Consider the following 27,809-nt stretch of genomic DNA (forward strand, 5'->3'; position numbering starts at 1 on the left):
TCGAATAATTTAAATAAATAATTCGTAATTTAGTGCAATTACCCTGTTAAAGAATAATTTTTAATTACAGAGTATACTTGGTAAAACTCTTATTTCCACCATAGAATATGTTTATTATAAAGTCCATTTTACCCTGCGCAAAATCAATTATAATTGCTATTTTTCAATTCGCTCGGAACTTTAATCAAAAATATACCAGATATGTTTTAATTAGGTACCTAATTGTATTGTGTTATATAGTATAATTTAATTGCTAATCATGAATGCAGCTACAGTTTATTTAAATATTTGATGATAATTAATATTACAAAATAAATAAAACTAAACATAAATCAAGTATCAATAAGTAAAATAGTTTTATCAATAATTACAGCTAAAAAATGTATTATAAATTATAATTATTGACCCACTTTAAAATTATTGGTGCTTAAATAATGTGTAATATAGTGTTATTTACGGCTTATCGTAGTTATACAATACAATATTTTGGGGAGGGGATCGCTCCCCCCATAAATGACGTGCCTACTTCTTAATGTCTAAATACATAAAAAAAAAACAAATTACTTTCTAATCTCTATAATTTCAATTGAAACATGTGATAAACTTTTAATTATAATCATTATACCATGACGTTTTATAAATAATTGAAAATAAATAAAATCATAACCAATACCAATACCTCATTCACTGATTATTCTTTAATATTCTTGATATTGCTGTAAATAGGTCATTTGTATGAAATTAAAATTTTATACTAGTGTCAATATAATTTAAATTATTCCACATTCAGCTAACCTACATTTCATAGTTTATTTTAAAATTTTCGTATCTTTAAACATGAGCGAAAAAGGAAAAATTGGAATTATTGGCAGGTAAAATCAGAAATATTTAGTTATTTAATATATTTTTTATACAAATATGAAATTAATTTTTAATAACAATACAATCAACTTTATATTAACTAAAAATAACTAAAATATACAATCTATGTTGTAAAACTATGTATTAATCAGGTTTTTATTTAAGTATTCTGAATTATTACTATATGTAGTTCATCATCAAATCTAATGTAATACTAATCTATACCAAGTAATTATTGTTGTAAATTATAAATTAATATGTCATGAACTAAACCAAAATCTTATGTTGCTTCAGTTATACTACGCTTATAAGAGTGTTATCCCTATATATATGTATACCCTTCACAATACTAATATATAGTTCTGACATAAATAATATTAATTTACCAAATTCAATGCATATTATTTTTATTCATGATAATTTTACAACAATAAACATATTTTATTAAAGATTATATTAATGACTTGAATTTAAGATTAATTTTTCCTTTCATAATTGTATTTGTTGATTTTTATTCATAACACAAAATTGTTTTTGTGGATTTACTATAATATTATATAGAAAATATGTTATGCATTCCCTTGCCTATTTAACTTTAATTGTGTCCATGCTTATGAACAAATTATAAATTATATTTATGTTTTTAATATTCTATAATTTAAGAAATAATAAATAATAATATAATCTGTAACGATAAATATCATATTATATTTTGTTGACATAATAGTAATATCAAAGTAATGTCGTTGTTACATAATTTAACATTAATAACAATGATCAAATTATATAGTACCTATTAATGTTTTATGATATGAATATATATTTTAAATTATTAATAATATAAACCTAATAATGGTATTAATTAAAATAAAAATTACAAAAAAATGTATACAGAATTATTTTCTGGAAAATATATTTGTTATTAACTCTTGGATAGGTAATTATTATATATTCTATAAGGTTCTGAATTTAAGTAATAGTCCTTTGTTACAGTATTTTTTTATAAATTTAAAAGCTATCAAAAAATAAAAAATATAATTCAACATATTCAATATCTTATATGTAGGTCTCCGGTGGTAAAAGATAATAGTAAAAAAAAAAAAAAAAAATAGGATAGTTGTATAATTTTTTCATTTGCTTCCAAACAAATTGATATGTGAATCAAGTTGGGAATAAAATATTTAATTAAATAATATAAATATTTAAATACACTTATGATGGAAAAATAAGATCTAAGTTCGATCTAAAACATTGAAAAATGGTCAAGTCCTTATAGTCTTGTAGTGTAGGTATGCAATGTTTACAAATCAAAGGTCAAACTGATAGAAAACCAGATCACTACTTGCAAAATAATGATGCAAAGAATAATTTAAATAAAACTTTTAAAAGAAATCGATGAAACTTGAATTTCATAAAAAAAAAAAGTGATAAAAATTTATGAATAGTAAAGGAAGTATAGGACAGCAAAGAAGACTATTAATTTAAAATCTATAGTTATAGACTACCAGCGAACTTTTCCGCTACCTACCTAATAAATACCAATGATGTATATTATACAGAGGTTCTCAAACTGTGCTCTGCGAAGACCTTAATTCTTCGCATTGTTTCTAAAGGGCTCCATTTGTTTTACTATAGAAAATCTAAAAACGTAAAGCCCGGTTTACACGCAACGACTTATTGCACGTTTTGCTGGACATATAAAATGAACAATAAGACGTACATTTTATAAAGTGTCTACACGTTCCAACTTTTACTTAGTTTTCCATCCCAGTTTCAACTGTATTTCTGTTCAATCTTCAATAGTGTTCAGTTATTTTAGTAATGTTTGATGATATGGAAGAAGTACTATTGTGGTTTACCATAATGTTCCTAGTACGTGTGCAACAGAATTTCGTGGTTCAGACATGTTTGCAAGAAAACAAAAAATACCATGCGAATCAAATTTCATATTATTTATTAAATATTATAGGTTAATATACCTACTAATAGTAGGTCCTACTATAATATATTATAATTATTAAAAACAAAAAAACGAAATTAAGATGTTAAAACTATTATTACAAGATTCCGTCACTCAAATATAATTTACCGACACGTATACAATTAATATTAAAATCCCGATAGGAAAATATAATTTTTAATTTTAGATAATACGCATTTCAGTTATTTCCCAGCCAGATATATTGTATAAAAAATATAATATTAAATGTAAAATATATCGTTTAGAATTTTCTCCTATATAAATACATATCATGTGTAATATACTTCTTAGAACACAAGTAAATAAAACAATCAAATTTACGATACGCCCTTCTCTGCTCTAATTTTCAATTCACCTATTACTATCGCCTCCAATCACCTCAGTCATACTCCGAAAATCCTAGAAAAAACTTCCTAATATCCTTGTTTACTCCTTCATCTCAGATCTCATTCAACTCAATCTTTGTACTCACTGATCAGTATCTTTCTTATCTTCAGGATTTTCTTTTTTCATACCTTCCATTAATATATCGTTTTATTCCAATCTCCGCCCATCGGCTTCTTCATTTACTGCCTAAACCTACGCCATCATTCACGTCCTTCAATTTATTTTTTTTATAAATTCTCAAAAATTTCTTATTGTTTTCGATTCTCAATCATACTTACTTTCTCTTCAATCTAACTTCATTATTTCTTCTATTCCCTCACTCATTCTCATGATGAAATCTCTAATACATTAATTTCTCTTATCTCATAAAGCCGTCAAATTCCTTTGGGTTTTAAGCACGATTATAGAAAGTTTTTATTTATAATCGTGGTTTCAAATTAAATTGGTATCTTAGGTAACGAAACAGTTGATCGGTTAGCCACTTCTACGAAAAACATAATTGTTCCTTCTCCATTAAAAATACCCATGTCTGATTTCCTTCCCATTTTTCACAAAACTCTAAAAAAAAACATGGACTGACCTTTAATCTTCGTTTCTCCCTAACTTCGCTACCTGGCACAGATTTATATCCAGTTGCATATCCAACTTCCCTTGGTTCCGTCATCTAGACTTACCCCGATCCACAGTCGTCTCTTTTTCTCGTCTTCGCTTTAGGCATAATCTTCTCCCTCCTTATTCATTTCTCCTTTCACTTAATTTTTCTCCCTCTTGCACTCTCCAAAATCACGAAATCGTTTGTGATCTTCATCACATGCTCTTCTCTTGTCCGTCTCTTACTCATTTTCGCAATATATCACTCTCACAACTCTCTTCCTTAGATTACACCTCTCCTGATGTAATCCTTCTTCTCAATTCTCGATCTCCCTCCGTCATTGCACTCATAATTTATTTTATCTCCAACGCTGGATTATGCATTTAAAATATTGTATTTAAAATTGATCGTTATCTAATTAATTATTTGTTATTAATTATTATCATTTTTCTCTTTGTATCTTAAATACTTAATAATTGTCATGCTATAATGTCGTAAATATAAAATCAATAAAAATTCAGTTTCTGGGCATGCTGGGAATACGCGCCCAGTACTTTTGGGATTTTCCACGTTAGCACCCGGTAATTTTTGGGATTTCCATTTTACCGCCCGCTGGACGGAAAAAGGTCGCTTACCAACGTTTCTATCGCGGTGGGAAACTATTAATTTACTAAAAATATTAACTCATTATAAAAAGAAAACACAATTATTTATTAAAAAGAAAATTACATTTGCAAAATATCTAAAAACTATAACATAATACAACGCCATGACAGTTGACGCTACTAGCCTACTACTATATAGTATACAGTAGAAAAGTATAATAAAAATAACCTACAAAAACAATAAGGAATTGTGTCTAACTTCAACACTCCCCTTCAATTCCTGCACTAAACAATTAATATAATATAAAATAAACAACAAAAATACTAAATATGTAGTCCAATTTTTAACAAATTATTCTTGAATTTACTTGCTTGTAGAGGCTTTGTCAACATATCAGCTTCTTGAACAGTTGTATGAATATATTTTAATTCAACTTTTCCTTTTTGAACCTTTTCTCGAATATAATGATGTTTTATATCAATGTGTTTGGTACGTTTATGATATTCAGGGTTTGACGCTAGTTTTATACAGCTCTGATTATCTTCATAAAGCAAAGAAGGTCCACTAACCTTTAAGTTCAAAAATAATATAAGACTCCTTATCCATAGTACTTCACATATTGCATCACTCACAGCCATATACTCGGATTATGTTGACGAGATAGCTACTGTTTGTTTTTTTCTAGAACACCATGATATTGTACAGCCATAAAATTTAATCAGATATCCTGTAGTAGATCTGCGATCATTGATGTCATCACCCCAATCAGCATCGACATATGCAGATAAAACTTGAGGCATATTCATGTTTTTCTTATAACAAAATTTGTAATTAAGAGTTCCTTTGATATAACGTAGAACACGTTTTAAATGTATCTAATGTTGTTCAGTAAGATGACATTGATACCTGCTAAAAAACTAATAGCATGACACAGATCTAGTCTTGTTCCGAGCATGGCATATATTAAACAACTAATTAATTGTTTGTATGGTTTGTCACATATTTCATTATTTTTTCCAAGTACTAGATTTAATTTGTGTTCTATAGAGGTTGATATTGGGTGGCTATCATCCATATTAAATTTCTTTAATATATTTTTTAAGTACTGTATTTGATCAATTTTTAACGTGTCATCATTTCTTTCAATGTGAATACCAAGAAAAAAATTCAATTCACCACCATCAGTCATTTCAAACTCCTTTATGAGATTATCTTTAATTTTAACTACTTCCTGTAAGTGTTTATTAATAATAAATTATCAACATATAAAATAAGATAACTTAAATTTTCATCAGTATCTGACTGTGAATTAATATACAAACAGTAATCATTATCAGATCTTTGAAAACCTAGTTTGGTAATATATGTATGAAATCTTTCATTCCAGCATTTACTTGCCTGTTTCAGTCCATATAGATATTTATTTAGTTTACATACCCTTTTTGTATCCTCATTATTTTTGAATCCATTTGGTAAGGCCATATAAATGTCTTCATCGAGGTACCTATTCAAAAATGCAGTCTTAACATCCATTTGATGAGTACATAATGATTTTTCATTTATGAGTACCAGTATAGCTCGGACAGTTGTAAGCTCTGTAACAGGGGCATATGTGTCATTAAAATCAACTCCATGTTTTTGAAAAAACCTCTTGCTACCAATTTAGTCTTATATTTAAGGACATTTCCTTCATTATCCCTTTTAATTTTGAAAACCCATTTACTATCTAGAGGTTTTCGTCCGGCGAGTAGTTGCACTAATTTCCATGTATTATTTTTATTTAATGACTGAAATTCTTCATCAATTGCCTTTAACCATAGTTTTTCATCATGTTGACCAATAATTGAATTATAGTCATATGGTCAATCTTCAATAAAAGTATCTGCATTCAATGCCAAGACTCATAGTCTTCATGCCATATTGGTGTTTTTTTTATTCTTGAAGTTCTGGATGGTTGTTCTTCATTCATAGTTGTTCTGTGTATCCTGAATTACATTATTAGGTTCTGGACATTTAATTTCATCAATATGGAATGTATCTTCAATACTTGTTTGTTTTGTAAATATTTTTTTATTAAATATTACATCTCTTGATACAATTATTTTGTTTTCATCTTCACTCCAAAGTCTACAACCATTTATATTGTAACCAACCATAATACATTTCATGGTTTTTGAATCTAACTTCGTTCTCTTTTCTTTAGGAATGTGAACAAGAGCTTCACAACCAAAAAATTTTTAATTTAGAAAGATTTACTCTTTTATTTTTTCACAATTCAGCAGGAGTTTTGTTACATTGTAATGAACGACAAGGATTCCTATTTGTTACATAGGTAAATGATAAAATTGCTTATCCCCATAATTTTTTATTAACACCAGAATGCAATATAATGCAGCGAACTTTTTCTAATAAGGTTCAATTCATGCGTTCAGCTATTCCGTTTAATTGTAGTGTATACACTATGGTTAATTAAAGACTTACATTTCGTGACGCAAAACAAAAGTTCCTGTTTTTCAAGTAATACTTTCATTCGAAATTTCCAATTGGAAAAATTTTTATCATTGAATAACGGCACTTTGTGTTTGTCCTCTTCCATTTCTTTTTATAAAAAAAAAAAAAAAATTAACGACAACCGAAACAAAAATCGAACACATGTTTTACAAGAATTAACTTTCTTTCAATTTTAAATTCATTAGGGTGGCTGGGCCCATAACCTATTGATTTATTAAATATATTAATTCATTATAAAAAGAAAACATAATTATTTATTAAAAAGAAAATTACACTTGCAAAATATCTAAAAACTATAACATAATACAACGCCATGACAGTTGACACTACTATATATATATATAGTACTATATAGTATACAATATATAAGTATAATAAAAATAACCTACAAACACAATAAGGAATTGTGTCTAACTTCAACAAGAACTACTTTCGGTGCAGGCGTAACAAAAAGAAATATTATGACAGCATAAAAATGGGTTTCCCGGTTTGTAGTCAATCGTAAGTTGGAATGTGACAAAGTTGAGGGAAAAATTAATTCTAACTATTATGTTAAACTACATGATGATGTAGAGTGTCTTTCAACAAAGCCATCAAAAACCAACTCCTTTTAATGTTAACAGCTGTACCATTCAAATAGAGTTCAAGACCATAGACCTATTAATGGGTCTATGTTCAAAACGGACAAATTATCTCACAGATCCATACCTAACAAAATGTTCAATTCAAACGAGGCCCATTCTATTGTTACTTGTTAAGGAGAGTAAACCTTAATTTATACACTATAAGTTCATGTACCATGGGCCTTACTTATTAGCCATCATCACTCACCCTACTAATATAAGGAATTTAAGTATTTATAAGTCTATGCTTCACTCTCATTCGAAGACTTATTCCATAGACCTATTATCTAATAAATTAAATTAATAGATTTATGACTTAAACATGCTTAAGTTTGCTTACATCAGGTGAAGCCTTATAGACCTTATAGTACAGGGGTGGCCAATATAAATATGTTCACTAGCCACATGGACAAATACAATGATATCAAGAGTCAAAATATTTATTAATACATTTTATAATTTGATCTAAGTAATAGTAATTTTTTTTTCTATATACTGTATTTTACTATATTTATACAGAAAAATATTTATATTATAATGTTTGCCGAAGAAAAAAACAAAAAAAAATTCATAATAATAGTAAGTAAATTTTGGTTTTCGTTAATAAGATACGAGCTGCTGGTTGGCCATCCCTGTTATAATATAAGGTCTATGGGTGAGAGTGGAGGACATTGTGGAGTATACAGATCCACCAATCAATGAAAATGAAAATCCATATAGGAAAAAAATAGATATAATTTTTTTCTCCTCTAAAATTTAAGAAGTAAATTGAATTTTTTTCCATTCATTTTATCTAAAATTATTTTTATAACTACGATATTTTATTTTCATTTATTTCGTACTTGATTTCTTTGTTTTTTGTTTTTAAATTATGAAATTTTTAAACTGAAATACTGAACACTTTAGTAGTATTGACTATTATAACTTATTATTGTTTTTATTATTATTATGTAATACTATTATTTTGATTTACGTAATTTGTGTTAAAGAATTATTTTTTTATATAAATATAAAGTCTTGAAAGTTGCTTATTTTATAAAAAAAAAAAATAAGGATTTTAATAAATCATCAATTGTTTTGTAAATTATGCCAATGATCAAAAATATAATTAATTTTCAAATCTAGAACATTATTTTTTAATTTAAATTTGTTAAGTGTCTTGTAATTTGTGAATTATTAACAAATTTTTTTGTATGCAGTGGTTTAATTGGTCAGAATTGGGCCATGTTATTTGCTAGCGCCCACTACAATGTAACCATATATGATGTCAGTTTAGAACAAGTAAACACTGCTCATAATAAAATAAAAGATGAACTGGAAACAATGGAAAAAAATGGAATTTTAAGAGGCAGCCTTAATGCAAAACAACAAATTGACCTTATTAAAGGTAGAAGACTTTTTTTTACTAATTTTAATTATATTATGTTGTTGTAATTCCAGTATCACTGTTTAAAACTACTGTAAGTAATTGAATCAAATTCATTTTAACGTATTAAATCAAATTTTTCATATTTTTCATTATTAAGTAATATAAAAACGAAAGCCTGCAACGTACTAATATCCTACAACATAAAAATGATAAAATGTAGTTTTCTCATTTCTTAAAATACATAAATCACAAACGATTTCGATAGCGATGTACGATATGCGATAAGCAATATGGAATTTACTGAAGGGGCGATGAATTTTATATGGTGTATTGGCGGAGCGATAACAAACAAGTACGCTTTTTTTTAATTTCACACAGGTAGTTGGTTAAATAATAATGGAGGTTTATAAGTTTTGAATTATTATAATATTTTAATTATTTTTTATCCAAAATATTTATTAGATTCTAAGTGAAATGAGAATTGTACCTACTAATAATAATACTAATTGTACCTACTTTCACCATGATATGTTTTTTTCCTGTATCTATGTACATAATTTTGACTAGGATTGCTCCGATCATCACGGTTAGAAATTTTTTATAGAAAATTTTATTTTTTATCTTGAATGGGTAATTTTTTAATAGTTTCTTTATTAATGCAAAAAATGTACAAAAAGTTATAAAAATATAGTAACATTTATGGTACAACAGTTTTTGACAAAATCAAATTATTGTTTTCATTATAACTCAAAAAAAATAATTATTGTAGATACATGAAATTTTCACTGAATACTTATATTACCGTAATTTTAAATTACTTTTTTGTTGTTATGCAAATTATAACATCAAAAGTTTAACTTAACTTAATAAGAAATTTGGTACGTTTACTCAGAATGATTTTTTTAAGAGCAATAGGTATATTGGTTTCAAGTTTAAAATACTAATACAGCAATATCGTTCACCCATCCTTGTATCTCATTTGACCTAGGAAATTTGCACTATTTTTTAAAGTTGTAATTGTTCTATTAAAAACTATTTTGGGATAAACTATAAATAAAATAATACAATTAAAAATAAAAATAAAAAAATAGTATATCCATTAAGATTCAATCAAATAGAGTTGAATAATGAAAATTAAATTATATTGTATTTTAATCTTACGAATGATTTATTGAACTACAATTATGATTATGAAATTTATATGTTATTTATTTATAATTATTCTTTATTAATTGCTCAATCCATTGTTAAAATGAACCATTGAAATTTAACATAAATGTTGTATCAAAAAGGTGTTACTAATCTGGAAGAAGTAGTGAAAGATGCAGTTCTTATTCAAGAATCAGTACCAGAAGTATTATCCATAAAACAACAACTGTATAATAAGATTGATAAAATAGTTGGTTGCCAAACCATAATTTCTAGTTCAACTTCAACATTTTTACCATCAGCTCTTTCTGAAAAAATGGAACACCGTACTCAATTAATTGTTTCACATCCAGTATGAACAATAACATTTTTATACTAACATTTATTAAAAAAAAAATTAATAATTTAATGTTGTATACTTTTTAAAGGTCAATCCACCATATTTTGTACCATTGGTGGAAATTGTGCCATCAGAATGGACAGAAGATTGGGTAGTAAAGAAGACTAGAGCAATCATGGAAGAAATCAGACAATCACCTGTAACTCTTGCTAAAGAAATACCGGGATTTGCATTGAATCGGATTCAGTTTAGTTCATCATAATATACAATAAGTAATAACCAGAGCTCGGGAGTTAAAGCATTTGCTTAGTTTTATGGATTGACTTAAAATGTAGCAGAGTGTTATAGAAGTGTATGTCAAGTTATAAGACGTACAATTATGAAATTTGGAAGTGCCTTTTATTTGCTTTTTTCAGCAATTTTTCAAAAAAATACTTATTTCCAGTTTTTCTGATTATTTTTGCTTAATTGACCAGTTTTTTTTTACGTTTTTATAGTTTTCTCCTGCGAAGTTGTTTTTGATAGAATTAAAATTAAAAATAATTTTTATCTTATCTATGTTGTCACGTAATTCGTAGTCATCCAAGGCATTGTTGTAGGGTTAACAAATATATTCCAACGCTGAAAATATAACTGAGTGTCCAACGTCAGAATGATCAAGAACATAGAGAACAGTTTACATTTTATTTTTCAGAAAAATCTCTTAGAAAATCCATAAAATCCTTAGTCTTGAAAGTGAAGATTTATTTTTATTATTTTTTTATTTTTTAGTTACAATTTTATACTTTTTTTTTTTATTAAACACTTTTTTCTCGATTTTAAATTTTTTAATTGCTTATTTTAGTGCTTATAATGATATTTTTAAGCGCTTATTTTAATGATTTTAAGCGTTATAAGTCCCGAGCCCTGGTAATAATTATACTAAATAATAATATTTAATAACCATTTAATTGAATAGATATGCCATATTGAATGAATGTTGGCATCTTGTAAATGATGGAATACTTAACGTAAAAGATGTAGATACAGTTATGTCTGAAGGTCTTGGTATGCGATATGCTTTTCTTGGGCCATTTGAAACTACTCATTTAAATGCTGAAGGTATGTAATTTTTTATTTTTAGGATAAAGTAACTTTATCTTAAGATTATCTAAAGCAACGGTTTCCAACCTATGTAACCACAGTGCCCTTTGAGCTCATTTTAGGGGCACCATAGCTTATACAAGAATCAAAAAAAGTTGACTTGAAAAATATAAGCTTTGAAGATTTGAGTCAAAAAGTAATAATAATACTCCTTACCATTTGCTACCACTTATTTATTCAAGGTAGGGTTTTTAACCAAATACCGAAACCGTCTTTGTGTACAACCTGATCTCTTTATCTAGTTGTCTCAAATTGAACAAAATATTGTTAAACTTTTCAAAAATAAGCAGTCAAAAATCTCATTAGTTATTAGTTTTCCAGATTCATTTTTCTCTTTTAAAGCAGTTAATTAGCTTGTAATTTTTTTTTCTATTTATTTTCAACTATACGTTTATTATTTATTAATAATATATTCAATAACGTTTTTTTTAAATTGGTTATTAATGAGAATTAGTGTTTATTTTTATCATGTTCTTCATGGTGTTGCGACCCACGTGTTCAAATGAATCGTACAATATTGTTGATAATGGAATAGATATTTATTTAAGTTAATAGAAATCACAATAACATAGATAAGTTATAAAATGTACGGAGTGGAGATTCCTTGTGCACACCTATATGCGTCAGAGGGCTCGGAGCGATAAACTCGTAAGTCTTAACGGTCAGGCAATGTACATACGGACAGAGTCCGAAGAATCTCCAATGGTGATGTGTGGGTGACTTGAGCTGTGGAATCTAACTGGTCTCTTGTCTCTCGCCCTTCGATATTTATGCTGGTCCTGTGATTGCTAAGACATTGCTGTTTGGTATGAAATCGTCCCGGACGTCACATCCTGTGGCCATCGGATTTCTACATTTGATAATTAGCCATTTGTACGCGCCCTGGGCTGCATCATGAAAATGTGATGTTGCACTCTTGAATTATTATTTTGGGAACGACATTTTATTGGAGTAGGTTATTGTGTTAATAGTTGTATTAACATTTTAAAAACGTACTTAATTTCTAAGGACATTTCCTTATACAAACGTGACGATTTCTCTTTAACATTTATTATGTGAAGGTGGACACGTACACAATATTTACGTGTCTTATAACAATGATATTTACAGAAGGGCACCATAGTTAAAATTTGGTCCACAAATTAGAAAGGTTAAGAATTGCTGATTCGAAGGATTAGATGTTAATACCTATCATTAATAGTTTTATATATATATATCCAGAAATTGCTTTCTAGACTCTTATGTATCATGAGTCTTACATTTTAATTTTTAAATATTTTTAATGTATATATTAAAAATTTATTTTAGGGTTTGTGAACTATACTGAGCGTTATTCAAATTCTATGTTTGGTGTGTGTCAACAATTCAAGCCATCTCCTAAGTTTGAAGGACCATTAGTAAATGTTATCGGAGAGCAATTAAATAATATCACTCCATTAGAAGAGCTCAATAAACGTAGATCATGGAGAGATCAATCTTTGATAAAATTGTCACAACTTAAAAAATACAATAATTATTAAATTATGTTTTAAAATATATTTTTATTATACATTAGTTATTATAACTGAAATATTTGAATATATATTTATGTGCATCCATTATTAATTTATAAATTCCAAAATTTGAATTATTGAACAATTTTATGTAATTAAAATATTTTTTACATTAACAATGAATAAAATATATAATTTATTAGTGAAAATAGTATCAAAATGAAATAAATTGTATAATGTATTAATGTATTTATTTAAAATATATTAGGTATTTTTTAGTTATTATATATATTCTATGTAATTAAAAATATAACTGCAAAATACTTCAGTATGTTTGGACAGGCCTTTCTTACTATAAAAAAAATTAAAAACTCATACTAATCATCAGTGGCGTATTTACGGGGGGTGATCTGGGTGATATATCACCCTCAGAACCTTTTTTTTATTCATTTCACTTTTCTTATTTTTCTTTTAAATGCTTGAGCTAGTGATGGGCAAAAGTGACTAATAACTACCGACTTAGTCGGTAGTATCAAATGACTAATTTAGTTACTCGAACATTTTTATTATTCGACTAGTTATTATTATTCGACTAATTTTTATTATTCGACTAGTTATTATTATTCTTCGACTAATTATTATTATTTGTATATAGCTGGTCGTGCAAAATATTAGTCGAATAATAGTCGGTAGTACGTAATGAAAACCGAATAATAGTCGTTTCTGCCCATCACTAGCTTGAGCCGTAAGGCCGAGCGCCCACCAAAGTAACGTGACGTGTGGCGTGGCAAGTGATATAGCAAACACGTAACAACAAAATGACGAATGGTGTGACACAACGCCTACCTATGTATCTAGAAACTAGTAACACCAGTTGTCAATATGTCTTCTTCTTCATCGGATGACGAAAGTTTTTTGGCTTTAGTAAATTTAATCAATGTTAATAACAATGTTAATTACACCAACAAAATGTATGTTAAAATCTGGATCGTCTTTCATTTTTAATTTAGAAAATTATGAAAAGAAAAGTTAGAAAATTAATAAAATAATTAAAATAACAATATTTTTCAAAACACTTGTCACTCTAGTCGGTAAAAACACGTAACACGTGGCAAAAAATGGAACATGCTGCATTTGAATGACACCGAAGTAACATGTAGTTTGTCATATCACAGTCGTATCACTTTATTTGGCGTTAAATCTATTAATTACATTGTTTTGATACAAAATAGCATACTAGATGCATGCTACTTGCTACTTCACTTGCCACGCCACATGTCACGTTACTTTGGTGGGCGCTCGGCCTAAGTCCGTAATGGTTCTTAGTATTTCTTAGTATTCCATCAGTTCGTTATCAATAAAAGTTAATAATAGACAAAACAGTTGTAGACAATATAGTTATTATTAGTTTCAAGAAAATCGTGAACATTGGATAATTTTATGATGAATTATTAATATTATTATTATAGTTTAATATCCTAATGTTCATAGTTAGTTTATATTAGTGCTGAGCATTATTTTTACCAATCCGGATTACGGATTATAATTATTTTTTCATCCGGATTTCGAATCAATCCGTTTTATTCTGATTCACGGATTTAATCCGTTGATTCGGATTTCGGATCCAATCCGGCTTCATTGTTTTTGAGATAATCAGCTATTTTTTCATTATTATCAACTTAAAAATACGAATTACGATCTCAGATCTATTGATAATCGACTCAATGTTATAAGACGCCTAATAGCAAATACACCTGGGTTCTACATAAATCTTAGTATATTTAAAGAGCTGTAGAAATTCAGGCTAATGAGTACATAATATTGTTATACATTATACATAATACATTTAATATTTATTACAACAGTCTATAATGTATAAATTATTATTAAATATTAATAAAAGTACAATTGATATCGGATAATACCGTAGAACGTAACACAATATTTATTTATAGCACTTCTGAACTATAACAACACACGCGATAATAGAATAACCCATGAAGATAACAAGATTAAATACTTGAAATTTTCACCTAATGTTTATATTAATGTTATTTAAAATTTATATACAGTAAATTTGAAATAAACCGGATTTATATCATAATCCGGATTAAACGGATTATAACATTTGTTTCAATCCAAATCGGTAATCCGTACATCGGATTGATCCGGATTTGGTGCTCAGCACTAGTTTATATATCTATTAATCAATTATATCTGAGATTATTTAATTAGCGATAGTGCGTAAACCATGTGTTCAGTGTTCACATTTGCTCTCAGTCCTTTCGTGTAATCGTGTCTCGTTTAAAATTAACCGATCGGTGAACAGAATTTTGACATTATTTTGTGATCTAACTTATACTTATTATGAAAATAAATGAATAATATTATTAATGTTGGTATAGTTTTAAATAAAATCATGTTATATAAAAGTGCACTTTATGGAAACTGGAAAAGTATGATAACAAGATCATCCTAGAAGATATTTGTCCTCCCAGAAGATATTTGTCCCCTTGGCTCCAAATGTACAAAATAGTTATGGTTATATGACCTCATAGAAAAAAATCCTAGATACGTCAATGCTAATCATGCATAATAGACAACCATATTTAACGGGGTATCCAGATTAAAAAACTAGGGGATGCTTATCTCCTACTACCAAAGTAAATAAATAAATATTCAACATTACTTTTTTAAAATACAAACTAAGTTATAATTTTTTGTTATTTATCATTTTCTTAATTATGTTTATAATGCGTTTATTTTAAAAATTAATTTTTTTTTTCTAGAAAATATATCTATTAATTAATTCATATATATTTCTGAAGATATTAACTGAAGGGTTGCTTAGCACCCCTAAGCACCTCCTTTGGTTCACCATTGACCATCTCCACCATGTACATGGAGCCGGCACAAGTAATTTTAATGTAAAAATTGAAAAATAAACAATATCCAACAAATAAAAATCAACATTTTATCATACATTTTTAATTCCCATACTTTAATATTTTAATTTTATTAAAAATTGTAATTATTAATTAATAAATTTTATTATTTTAAATAATAAACGAGATAATAATGACGAGAACGTGGGAGACGGTACGGTGTTTGCACGGTTACGCGATGATAGTCTTCAAAAGGAAGAACTAAACACACACAAAATATAGGACGGTACAGCTAATCCGCACAACCAGCTTGTTTGGTTGCAAGTGACACCTCAGAAAATAATTCCAACGTGATAAAGTGCGCCGACAGAAAGTTCGAGGTAATTTCCCCATCGGCACGTTATCGGAGGGAACCGGTTGTCGTGGCCAGATACAAATATAATAGCTCGTTTAAATAATATATTATATTTATTTTAAAACAAGTGATGGAGAAACATTACGAATTCGACTAAGACCTGTACATGGTATTTGTCGACTATAAATAAGCGTACGATAGTATAAATAGGGAAGAGTTATGGAACACTTTGATCTACTTTGGGATACCAAAAAGATACGTTAATATAGTAAAACTGTGCAATAATAAAACATAATGTAAAGTGAAATTTTTGGGAGAATTGTCATCAACCTTCGAAGTAAACTCGGGTTTACGGCAAGGAAATGCCCTATCCCTTACCCTATTAAATTTAGGACTTGAAAAGGTGATACGAGAACTAAGTCATAGTCATCAAGTAGAGGTGGTAAATAAAGAAATAATACTGTCGTATGCAGATGATATTGCAGATGAAATTCCAATCAAGATGTCGTCCAGGCGATATCTAATTTTTTGGCAGCCAGCAAAAGAATGGGACTTTGTATTAACGAAGAAAAAACAAAATTTATGGTACTTTTTAGGAGAGGAGAGGATCAGCCTAATCTACAAGTAGATTATCTCACATTTAAGAAAGTAGAAAGCTTTAAATATCTGGGCGTGGATATAAACAGTAGAAATGATATGCATCAGGAAATAGTTGAACGATTAGCAAGTGGAAAACGATGTTACCATAGCATCCAAAAGCTACTGAAGTCTAAATTGTTGTTAAAAAGATCGAAAACATTGCTTTACGTTAACTATCTGAGACCAATAGTCACTTACGCGTATGAGACTTGATCTACGACGAAAGGTGATAAAAAAAAAACTGGCGATATTTGAGAGAAAGGTGTTGAGAAAAATTTTTGGCCCGGTGTACAATCTCGATCTAGGAACATTCGAAATGCGGTAAAACGAAAATTTGTAACATTTGTATGGAAAACCAACTATACTAACATATAAAAAAACCAAGAGAATGGAGTGGTTTTGACACGTTTGGAGAACTGAAGATAATACTAAAATGATACTAAAAAAGGTCATAACTGCAACAATATAAAAAAACGACCACTGGGTAGACCGCGAACGAGATGAAATGATGCTATGGAGAGGGACATTAAATTGGTGGATATGAATACGTCGGTTGAATAATCATTCAACAGGGAAAGGTGGAGAGGCTTTCTTGAGGCAGCTTAGGTCCTTCTAGGACTTTCTAAGAGGAAATGTTTAATACAGTAATTAATTTCACCTGGAGAAAATGATTTGGGGGCGAGATAAAGTGGTAGAGCAGAAGAGAGAGAGTTTTCAATATCTTTTTCAAGAATGTTATTGCCAATGATGCTGTGTGGTTGGAAGTCTTTAGAGAGGTGTGAGAAAAAGGTGTCGGCTTGCTCTTTATCGGCCTTACACCAATTACCAATGGCATTTTTAATGGAGATTGTGTGTTTTTTTGTTTAAGGCAATTGCGTGTTGCCCTCCATAGTGAACCATTTTTTACTGAGAGTGATGTGGCCCAGTTATGGAAAGAATCGTTTTTCAGTTTATTAAGTATATTTTTGAGGGTTGAAGCAAGATTATTAAATATATTTTTATCTGAAGGTAGTCTAGAGCGTTGCCAACGGGCTCTAGCTCGACGTTTCAGTGTAATTAGTTCACGAATATGGGTGGGAATTGAAAAATAATTTTTATGATAACTATGCAAAGTGGTTGAATTCCAAGCAACTGATTGGATGAAGTCTGTGAAATTTTGAACTGCATCGTCGATTTCGTTTGGAGTCTTTAGATTAATATTTAGGTTTATTTTTTGGTCTATTATCTTCCGAAACTTTATCCAGTTCGTTGAACCATTTGTTAGATACGTTTTGTTAGGCCGGGAATAGGGGAGAGAATCCAAAGAAATAAAAACTGGAGTATGATCAGAGCTTGGGTCCAATATTTTTTTATTAATTGGTTAAGATTATTAGGTAATTTCGTGACGAAAATGTCTAAAATGTCCGCGTGCTTACTGATAGAGGTAGGCCAGTAGGTCGGGTTTGGAGGGTTAAGAATAGTGAGATGATTATTATTAATAGTTTGAAATAGAGAGCATCCTTTTGGATTTGTAGAATGACAGCCCCAAGATTTGTTTTTGGCATTTAAGTCACCACTAACAATGAAATAGTGACCTAGAGAATCGAAAAAAGATTCGAATTGTTAAGGCGAGATTTTATGTTTAGGCGGACAATATACTACTGCAATTGTTATTGGCACATGGTTCAAGTGAATGCTAATTATCGCTGCTTGCAGACAGTCGTTATTAACTATAGAAGCTGTAGTGAATTTAAGCGATGATCTGATAATGATTACGGCACCACCGTGGGCGGTACTACCAGGATGAAAAGAGGAAAATATACTGTATCCAGGGAATGAGCATTTCGTGTTGGGTGTGAAGTTTGTCTCTGAGATCAGAGCTATATTGATTCTTTTTTCGTTTAGTATTATAAAAAGTTTGTTTTTATGGTTTGTAAGGCCATTGGCATTTTAATGTAGGATGGCTAGTGACTGGGAGGTAAAGGTATGTTATTACTTTGCATTTTGAACAAGAAGACGGTCGAGGACTATGGTAAGGAGAGATAATATAGGGGTAATTAACTGTCTAAATTCGTTTAGAAAATTGGACAGAGAAGAATTGACATTTGAATTGGTATCAGGATTTTGACCCGATGCCACCTTGAAATAGGCCCGAGGGAGTGGGTTTGAATCAGGAGGATGCTGGGTGACTGTATAGTTATTAATATTAACATTATTAGTACGACCATTATTGTTGTTGGTTTGGGTGATATGATTGTTTGCGGTTGGCTTGCGGAATCGTTGGAGGTCCTTGTAAATGCGGCACCAATTATAGTTTGCTGGATGGTCTCCTCCACAGAGAGCGTATTTGGCAGGTAATTCGCTTGATTTGCCGCAGTTGGGGGAAGGATGATTACTTCCACAGCGGACACATCTGGGAGGGTATGAGCAATATTTCTTAGAGTGGCCATAGTCTTGGCAGTTATGGCACTGGATAACGTCTCTACGTTTATGAGGTTTCTCGATTTTAATTTTTGTATAAAGTAGTGACGTTATTTCAAAGATATCATTATCGGTATACGGGTGTCGTGTAATACTTTTAAAGAATTGACAAAACCGACTGTTCACGCAAACACGGTGAAAATGTAATGGCCGGGTTACGGTTGGTAGCGCCGCATATACAATATGCTCGATCAGCCGAACGACCGTTAGGGGCGGTTGGCAATATTTAAAAATGTCGTTGTGACGCTATGCATCAACGAAAACCCGTCGCCGTTGTTCTCTTCTTTCTCTCGCCTCCGGTACGAACGTTGTCGTTTTTGGTGTGCGTTGGTTGTTTTCTTCACGGAGTTGTCGTGCGTTGATAGTCTACGTAGTTGACGTACCTTTGTTCCACGTATGTTGACGAAGATGTAAGATCTATTCTTACAACGGAAGTTGCCGTCCAAACCGTCGTTGCGGTCGTCGTCGTTTTCGGCCACGTTGTTCGCGAAACCGCCGTTTGCGAGTCGCCGTCGTTCCGGCCACGTTGTTTGCGGGTTGACGCTGCCATCCGTGATAGCAAGTTGTGCGCACGCGATTCCGCCGTTTGCGGTACACTATCGTCGTTCCGGCCATCGTACGCGATATCGCCGTTTGCGATTCACCATCTTTATATCGACATTGTCGGGTTTTATTATATTATTTCCTTTATATATATATATGTATTGACGGAATAGTTTTTAATTCATTATATTGTTTCCACATGGTTTGTTTTTTGTTTGTTAATACTCATTGAAATATAATAATGTTATTATTATTATTATGTAAATACCAGACTTAACCTTATTCAATCTCCAGACACTCTAGTCACAGGAGCCAACTGCCGAGTAAAGAGCTTGTGTGGCGAACATCGACTTTTTGTTTTTGATTGGAAATAGGAATATAACGAGACGAGCTTTGATTAAACATTTGTTTAGTGAGTGTATTTTTGTTCTTATTGTTATTGTAATTAATACTGGAAGTTTGATTTTTCATTATATATTAATGATGTTTAATTATCTGAAAGTCAGATTGTCAAAAGTAATCGCAGGTCTAAAGGTCACCGCGCTTGGCGATACCTTGGAAAGGAGATAATAAAGTGTTTTTCATTTACTGCACGTAATTAGTAAATATTTTTATTACTTTTTTCTTTGAAGATGAATTCGTAGGCTGTTGGTAAACTTAGAAAACTGGTATAGTATAAAAAATTGAGTTGATTGATAGAAAGCACGAAGAAATCCGATGGAAATGAGGTGATTAATTTAAACATAAGAGATAGAGATAATATTTCACGTGCGTTTAGTTTGACTGTTCGCACGAGAATATTCATAAACAAATGACTTACGAAATACGATTTCTTGTTTTTGATAACCACGTGTTCGTGTTTGTCAATGTCAGTATGTCAAATGTAATCATTGAATATAATCCATATAATTAGGGTTATAAATATGAAATATTGAAAACAATTTTTTTTATGTTTGAGATAGTGACCGTCAAATGTTATTTAACCAGTTGATATTGTATAATATTGTTTCGGTACAATGTTGGGTTTCCCATTTAACGTGATATAGTCTATCAGCTGTCTATAAATAGGTAACGACCACAGATATATTTAATATTATTAATTAGTTTTAGGATTATTAAATTAGTTGTAGGAGGTAAAATATGCATGCAAATATGCTCGAAAAAATTGCAAAATATGCATTAAAAATGTTAAAAATGCAAAAATATTATTCTGAATTCCAAATAAATAAATAAATAAATTAAATACATCAGATGTTATTTACAAATTAATTATATACATAAAAATTATTTATAACTAAAAAAAAGTATAACTGGTTGGAATTTTGACATCTTATTGAGCTGAAAATAAAATTAATAATATTTTTTCAGTATTTTTTAAATTACGAAAAAAATACATGTTTTCTAATACCTGTTAAGTTATTGCATTGAACCACGAATACTTTCTTAATTTTTTCTATTTCAAATGAACGACGATTATTCGATAGAAGATTTTTATATTGAGAAAACGATCTTTCAACGTCAGTTGAAGTCATCGGAGCATATGTATAAAATTTTGAGTCATCGCCTGTCAACTCTTCCGGAAGTCTATCCATTGATTTACTATCTCCCGTTAGTATCATAGAAATCTTCTTCATTGTCTCGAAACCGCGGTTTTTTTCCAATACATATCTTAACTTCTTCTGAATGGTCACTCCTACTTCACTAGATACCTCTTCTATTTTTTTTTTTAGTTTGTGTAATTTCTTTTATTATTTCAGATAACTTGACCCCTTGAGTTTTAAGTTGCTTAATTTTTGCCTGTAAAAATCCGTAGTTTGAATCTATAAAAATTATATTAGGTTCCATTGAACGCTAGTTGACAAGGATTTGCGTTTTTTTTATTGATACAGCATCAATAGGATCGAGCTGTCTCACTACATCACGAATTTTACTGAAGTATTTGCTATAGTAAGATGTGGCCTCAATCCAAGTTCCCCAACGAGTTAAAATCGGCTCTGGAGGAAGAGGTATTCCAGGATTTACAGTTTTAAATAGTATAGTTCGTGAAGGGGCTTTTAAAAAAATTTGTTTTACACTTGACACTAATTTATCCACTTTAGGGTAATTTACACGAACTTCTGTTCAAACTCTGTGCAATCCGTGCGCTAAACATGTTACGTGTATTATTTTAGGATAGAGAACTTTTATAGTGTCGCCTGCCTTTTTCATGTAAGGTGCTGCATCAGACAAAAATAACAATACATCGTTGTGGCGTATATCATTAGGCCACAGTTAAAACATTGCATTATCAAATAATTTTGTAATTGTAGAGTAATTGGCTTTTTCTTAAATACCTTTGTAAATTAATGTCTTTTGGCATTTTAATGAAATATTATAAAAATTAAATCGAAATATTAATATTAAATATAAAATTGAACAAATAGGTATACCGTATACGCACTTCACCTACTAACAATACGACTTTTAAAACGAAACTGTCAAACATCAATCTTGTATAATCGACAGTAACGGTAAACGAAGAAACCATCTTTATATTTACGATAACTTATCGACGATAAGATAGTACTACAAATAAATATTTCGGCATAGGTACTAGCGTGATAGACTAAATGCGTATCATATCATTGTTATTAACTCCGTAATTGACTATGGCGATAACAATAAATACCTTCGTTGGTAGTTTTGAGTTTTATATTCAATATTAGTTGAAATATACAGGTTAAGAAAAAAAATCAATTTTTTTAGAAAAATATGAAATATGCACTTTTTAGCTAAAATTGGCAAAATATGCAAAATATGCATTTTCAATTTTTTAACTCGCAATTGTATATTTCAAATTTCTATCTAGGTCTGCTATAAATTGAGATCATACAGAACAATATGCAATTCCTACAACTTCCGAGCCCTAAATATTAATATATATATGTGGTAATGACAAAACCGGGCATTATTATTGAAAGCAGCTATTTTTATGATAATATTCGTCTAATAAGTAATAGTTCCAATCGCCTGTGATTTATTTACATGTTACTATTTTTATTTTTTATTTTATTTTATTATACGGGCTAGGCCCTTTTTGAAAATAACATTTGAGGTAACAATTTGTATAATAATAATGAAAATAATGATAATATGGTTAAGTTATTAACAAAAAGGCAGGATCTTCATTGGCAATCGACATTAGACGCCTTAAGGGTTCATTAGCCATATAGTTGGTGGTAGAGAACGGAACATAGGAGGCTGGAGATCGGGATGAATGAGATGGGACTTTAAAACAGATTAAGTAAAACAGGATAGGTGAATCGATATCATTGTTTAATAGACCTGCAAGGAATTTAATGCCAATGATACGTCGACGCTTAGCTAAAGAAATCAAGCCAAGGTTTGAAGCTACTGGCGTATAATTGTGAGGGGCACACGGAATATTTAGTTTTAGGTTAGCATAACGAAGAAATCTGCGTTGGACATTCTCAAGTTGTCTTGACTTATCAGCAGTATTAGGGTCCCAAATTACAGCCCCATACTCCAAAATGGGGCACACAAGTGCACAAAAAAGTGCTCTTAAACGATAAATTTAGATTAAAGTCTTTTGTAAATCGCATGATAAAACCAAAAGTTTTGAGAGCCTTACAACACACATGTTCAATGTGATTACTTGGGTCAAGATTAGAATTAAGCTTGAAACCTAGGTCCGTGATACAGTCGACAGCGCGGGAAACAGCTTTACCATTGAGGAAGTATTGTGATATGAGAGGAGAGCGGGATCTAGTAACGGTCATAATTTTACATTTGGGGAAGTTGAGTGTTAAACCCAAGGTATTAAACCAATTAGAAAAACGATTTAAATTGGACTGGAGTTTTTTGCTATCATCGAGTGTACATTCGCGTAGGTAAATTTTGATGTCATCAGCAAAACTAAGAAAGCAACAGTGGTGAAATATACGATGGAGATTATTAATAAAAAGTGAGAACAGTATAGAAAATAGGTGACTCTCTTGAGGGACACCTGAAGAAGCTTGAAATAAATTAGATTTAACATCAGAAACTTTTACCCATTGGTACCTGTCTCTAAGAAAGGAACTAAACCAAGATAAAAGTGGTTCGCCGAAACCAGATTCTTTGAGTATATGCATGAGTACTGTATGATTAACTGAGTCAAAAGCTTTCCTAAAATCGATATAGATTACATCAACTTGTGCCTGATATTGGAAAGACTCATAAATGTAATTACTAAATACAAGATTACATGTAGTAGTAGACCGTCTTGGGCGAAAACCATGCTGTTCCTCATCGAGAATAGAATTTACAGTTGGTTGAATGGCGTTTAAAACTAATGATTCAAAAATTTTGGCAATATACGATAGAATGGAAATAGGTCGATAGTTCGATATAATTGATGGGCTACCTGATTTGGGAATGGGTATGATTGAGCTGAATTTGAGCATAGAAGGAAAAATACCTTCATCGAGCGATCTTATAAATAGAAGCCATAGAGGGTGGGCAATAATTGATCGTAATTCAAATAGAAAATGACCTGAGAGGCCATCAGGACCAATCGACCAAACGTTATTCAACGATGATAAACTGCGAAATACATCATCTACACTAAAGGTAGCATTATTAGGCAAATCAAAAGTACAAGTATCGAATTTATTAGCATCTAAAACCATACGATCAGTAGAGTATACAGAGAAAAAGTAGTCATAGAACAAATTGGCAGTCTCCTGTTCATTTGTAGAGGTAACATCGTTGTAGGTCATTTTCTTGGGAATATGATTATCAGATCGATTTTTCTTTACGGATTTCCAGAAATCATTGGGCTTGGTTCTAAGTGCTTTTTCTGTACGTTCGATATAGCTTTTATAACATTTTTTTGTTTCATATTTAAGTTTAGCCCGAAGTAAAGAGAAATCACGATAATCAATAATATTTAAAGAGGACTTAAACTTCATATGGTCTTTCTTTTTTAAGGATAGTATTTGTTTTAAATCTTTAATAAACCAAGTAGGATAAGTAGATTCCTTATAATAGGATTGGGGAATGAAATCGAGAATTGATTTATGTAATACATCATAAAACACATTAACTGCTGAATTAAGATCATGTTTAGAAAACGTAGAGTACCAATCAAATGAAGATATAAAGTAACGGATTTTCTCATAATTTCCTTAGCGAAAATTGTAATACTTGTGATCTTGATTACAAAAAGGTATAGGGACACTAAAAGGAAGAGATATATCTAACACTGGATGATATTTGTCAATTGGTACCAATGGTTCAAGTGACTTTTCAACGATTAAATTTTTATCATTACAAAATATTAGGTCGAGAATAGAATTACTTGAGTTATAAATGTTATTTTTTTGAAAGAAACCGTTAGTTGCAAATGATTCAGGAATGCATGAGGCACGAGCAGAAAAGGTAAAGGAGTATATAATGCCATTATTATCATTATCCCAGGTTACTTTAGGAATATTATAGTCCCCACAAATAATGAGGGTATCATTAGGATATTTATTAATCAGGTATTCAACAGAGGAAATATTTGATTCATAGATAATTAGGGAAGAAGAAGGGGAAATATAGACACTACCAACTATAAAAGAGAAATAATTAACATTAAAACGGACAAAAATATGTTCAACATTTAACTGGGTGACAACAATAGAGTAAGAGGGAATATCTTTTCGAATGCTAATGAGAACACCACCTTCACAACTACAATTGCTATTGGACGTACATCTGTCGTACCTAAAAATATTATAGTTAACAAGACCAAGTTTGGAATTTGAATCATTTTCATGTAACCAAGTTTCCGATAGTACAATAAACAAATAATTTACAGACGATACATTACATTTAAAATTGGTTAATTTTGTATTAAGCCCTAGAGAGTTTTGGTAAAACCCAGTTAAAGGAGCGAACATTAAACAATCTGCTGAGGGTGTTTGCGTGACTGGTGATGTCGAATTTCTCCGTTTTTTGATATGGTGACTCCTACTTTAGAAAATCCATTTTCGAAGATACTTCGTAAACCAGATTCACGGTCTTTGGTTCTTTGATCTAGTTCAGAATGACATAAACGAAGTAGTTTTCGTTGTAAAAGTGTTTTATCACTAATTAGACGAAAATTATCTAAGAAAACCGTACCCGAACGTTTAGCTGTATTGAAAGATGATAGCAGGTGTGCTGCCGCATCTTTAGACTCAAAAATAACTTTAAGTGGTCTGGGAGCAGAATTACTTGGTTTTCCAAGGTGCACTAGTTTAAAGTTAGATGGAACAGAATCGCCAATAGATGTAAGTTTATTACAAAAAGTATTTTTGTCATGCGTTATACGCGAGGAAATATCCAAAGAAGGAGATTCAGAGACTCCATAAGCGATCAAATTTGTCTGGCATCTTTCACGTTCGAATGTTTCTTGGAGAACTTGTTGAAGAATGGATTGTGATTGTTCAACTGAACGAATACCTTCCAATGAGGAGTCTTTATTTTTTAGAGCGTCAATTTCCGTACGAAGCATGGAGTTTTCAGCTTTTAATTCCGACATTTGAAGTGATACATGTGATAGAGCAGCTATTAAGTCGTTTTATTAGGATGCCTGGATATCAGATAGAGATTTATGAGAAGGAATCATGATGAAGTCAGTAAAGTAATAGACCAAAATACAATATGCACAGCTGACTCAAAAGTACTTGATGTTATGTGTGATGGTTGGACTAATGTTTGAAATGAAAGTATTGTAAATATTGTTATAACTACCCCAAAGCCAATTTTTTATAAGTCACTATCCACTGGTGTCCAACGTCACTCAGGAGAAAATTTTTCAGATTTTATTATTTCTGTAATTGAAGAATTAGGATCAAGAAAAGTGTTTGTCGTTGTTACAGATAACGCTAAAAATATGAAAAAAACATGGGGAATTATATCTAAAAAGTATCCTCATATTACCACTTATGGATGTGTTGCACATGTTCTTAATTTATTAATTAACGATATAATAAATTTAGATTCATTCAAAGATATTATTGAAGATGGTAAAGAAGTAATCAATAACATTTGTTATTATATATATGTTAATATTTCATATTAACAGTTTTGTGTTGGTAAAATTCATAAAGCTGCTAACATACTTAATCCTAAATTCTTGGGTAAAACATTTAATTCAGATGACCACGAAGATGCAGTACAGTTTATTTATCAATTAGCTAAACAAATGAAAAGTAATTTCTGATTTCACACATTTTAAAAGCAGAACTGAACATTTTTCAAAGCATAAAGAATACCTTTGGGTTGCTGTTGAAGATACAAGTGCAATAGATTGGTGGGCAGCATTTTGTAATGATACTGAGCTTTCTAAAATTGCTGTTAAACTGTTATCTCTACCAGCAACTTCAGCAGCAGTTAAACGTACATTTAGTATCTATAAAGATGTCCACAGTACAAAAAGAAAAAAACTTTTAAATGAAAGAACAAGCAAACTGATGTTTATAAAACATAATTTACAGGTAAACATTAAAATATGTTAATGGTTTTTAGTTGACTATTTAAAATTGTTTGTTTTTTTTTCAGATATTCATGAAATCTTCAAAACCATCTGATGAAAATATTAATGTTAAGTCAAATTGGGATTTAAATCTGACACCATTAATACCAATAAATATTGAAAGTAAATTCACAAAAATTAGTTATTATGGAGTACATGATATAGTTTTGGAAATGAAAATACAAATGATGATATTGATAATTAGTTTTGTTAAGTGTCTTTAGCCATCTAAATTTTAATTTCCATACTTTCTTGAGTATATTAATGAGATAATGAAAATCAAATATAATGAGAACATTATACTTCCCTAATTTATGATTTGTTTA

General features: G+C 30.0%; 1 protein-coding gene across 1 annotated transcript; it reads left to right on the forward strand.

Moving 5' to 3' along the window:
• Positions 1-676: 676 nt before the first annotated feature.
• LOC112685810 (lambda-crystallin homolog) lies at positions 677-13,120 on the forward strand. The gene is made up of 6 exons (XM_025557819.1): positions 677-872; positions 8,761-8,948; positions 10,223-10,431; positions 10,508-10,665; positions 11,378-11,520; positions 12,871-13,120. Exons 1-6 carry the CDS (start codon positions 838-840, stop codon positions 13,080-13,082), a joined length of 945 nt encoding a protein of 314 aa, XP_025413604.1. The 5' UTR covers positions 677-837; the 3' UTR covers positions 13,083-13,120.
• The last annotated feature ends 14,689 nt before the right edge of the window (positions 13,121-27,809 follow it).

Source organism: Sipha flava, unplaced genomic scaffold, assembly GCF_003268045.1.
Source record: "Sipha flava isolate LNK unplaced genomic scaffold, YSA_version1 292_pilon_pilon, whole genome shotgun sequence".
Classification (NCBI taxonomy): domain Eukaryota; kingdom Metazoa; phylum Arthropoda; class Insecta; order Hemiptera; family Aphididae; genus Sipha; species Sipha flava.

What these genes read in the sequence shown, in the direction of transcription:
- LOC112685810 (XM_025557819.1), top strand. Translation starts at nt 838, where the DNA reads ATGAGCGAAAAAGGAAAAATTGGAATTATTGGCAG. An exon ending in AATTAATTGTTTCACATCCA is followed by an intron (nt 10,432 to 10,507) that starts GTATGAACAATA and finishes TACTTTTTAAAG; the next exon opens with GTCAATCCACCATATTTTGT. An exon ending in TACTCATTTAAATGCTGAAG is followed by an intron (nt 11,521 to 12,870) that starts GTATGTAATTTT and finishes AATTTATTTTAG; the next exon opens with GGTTTGTGAACTATACTGAG.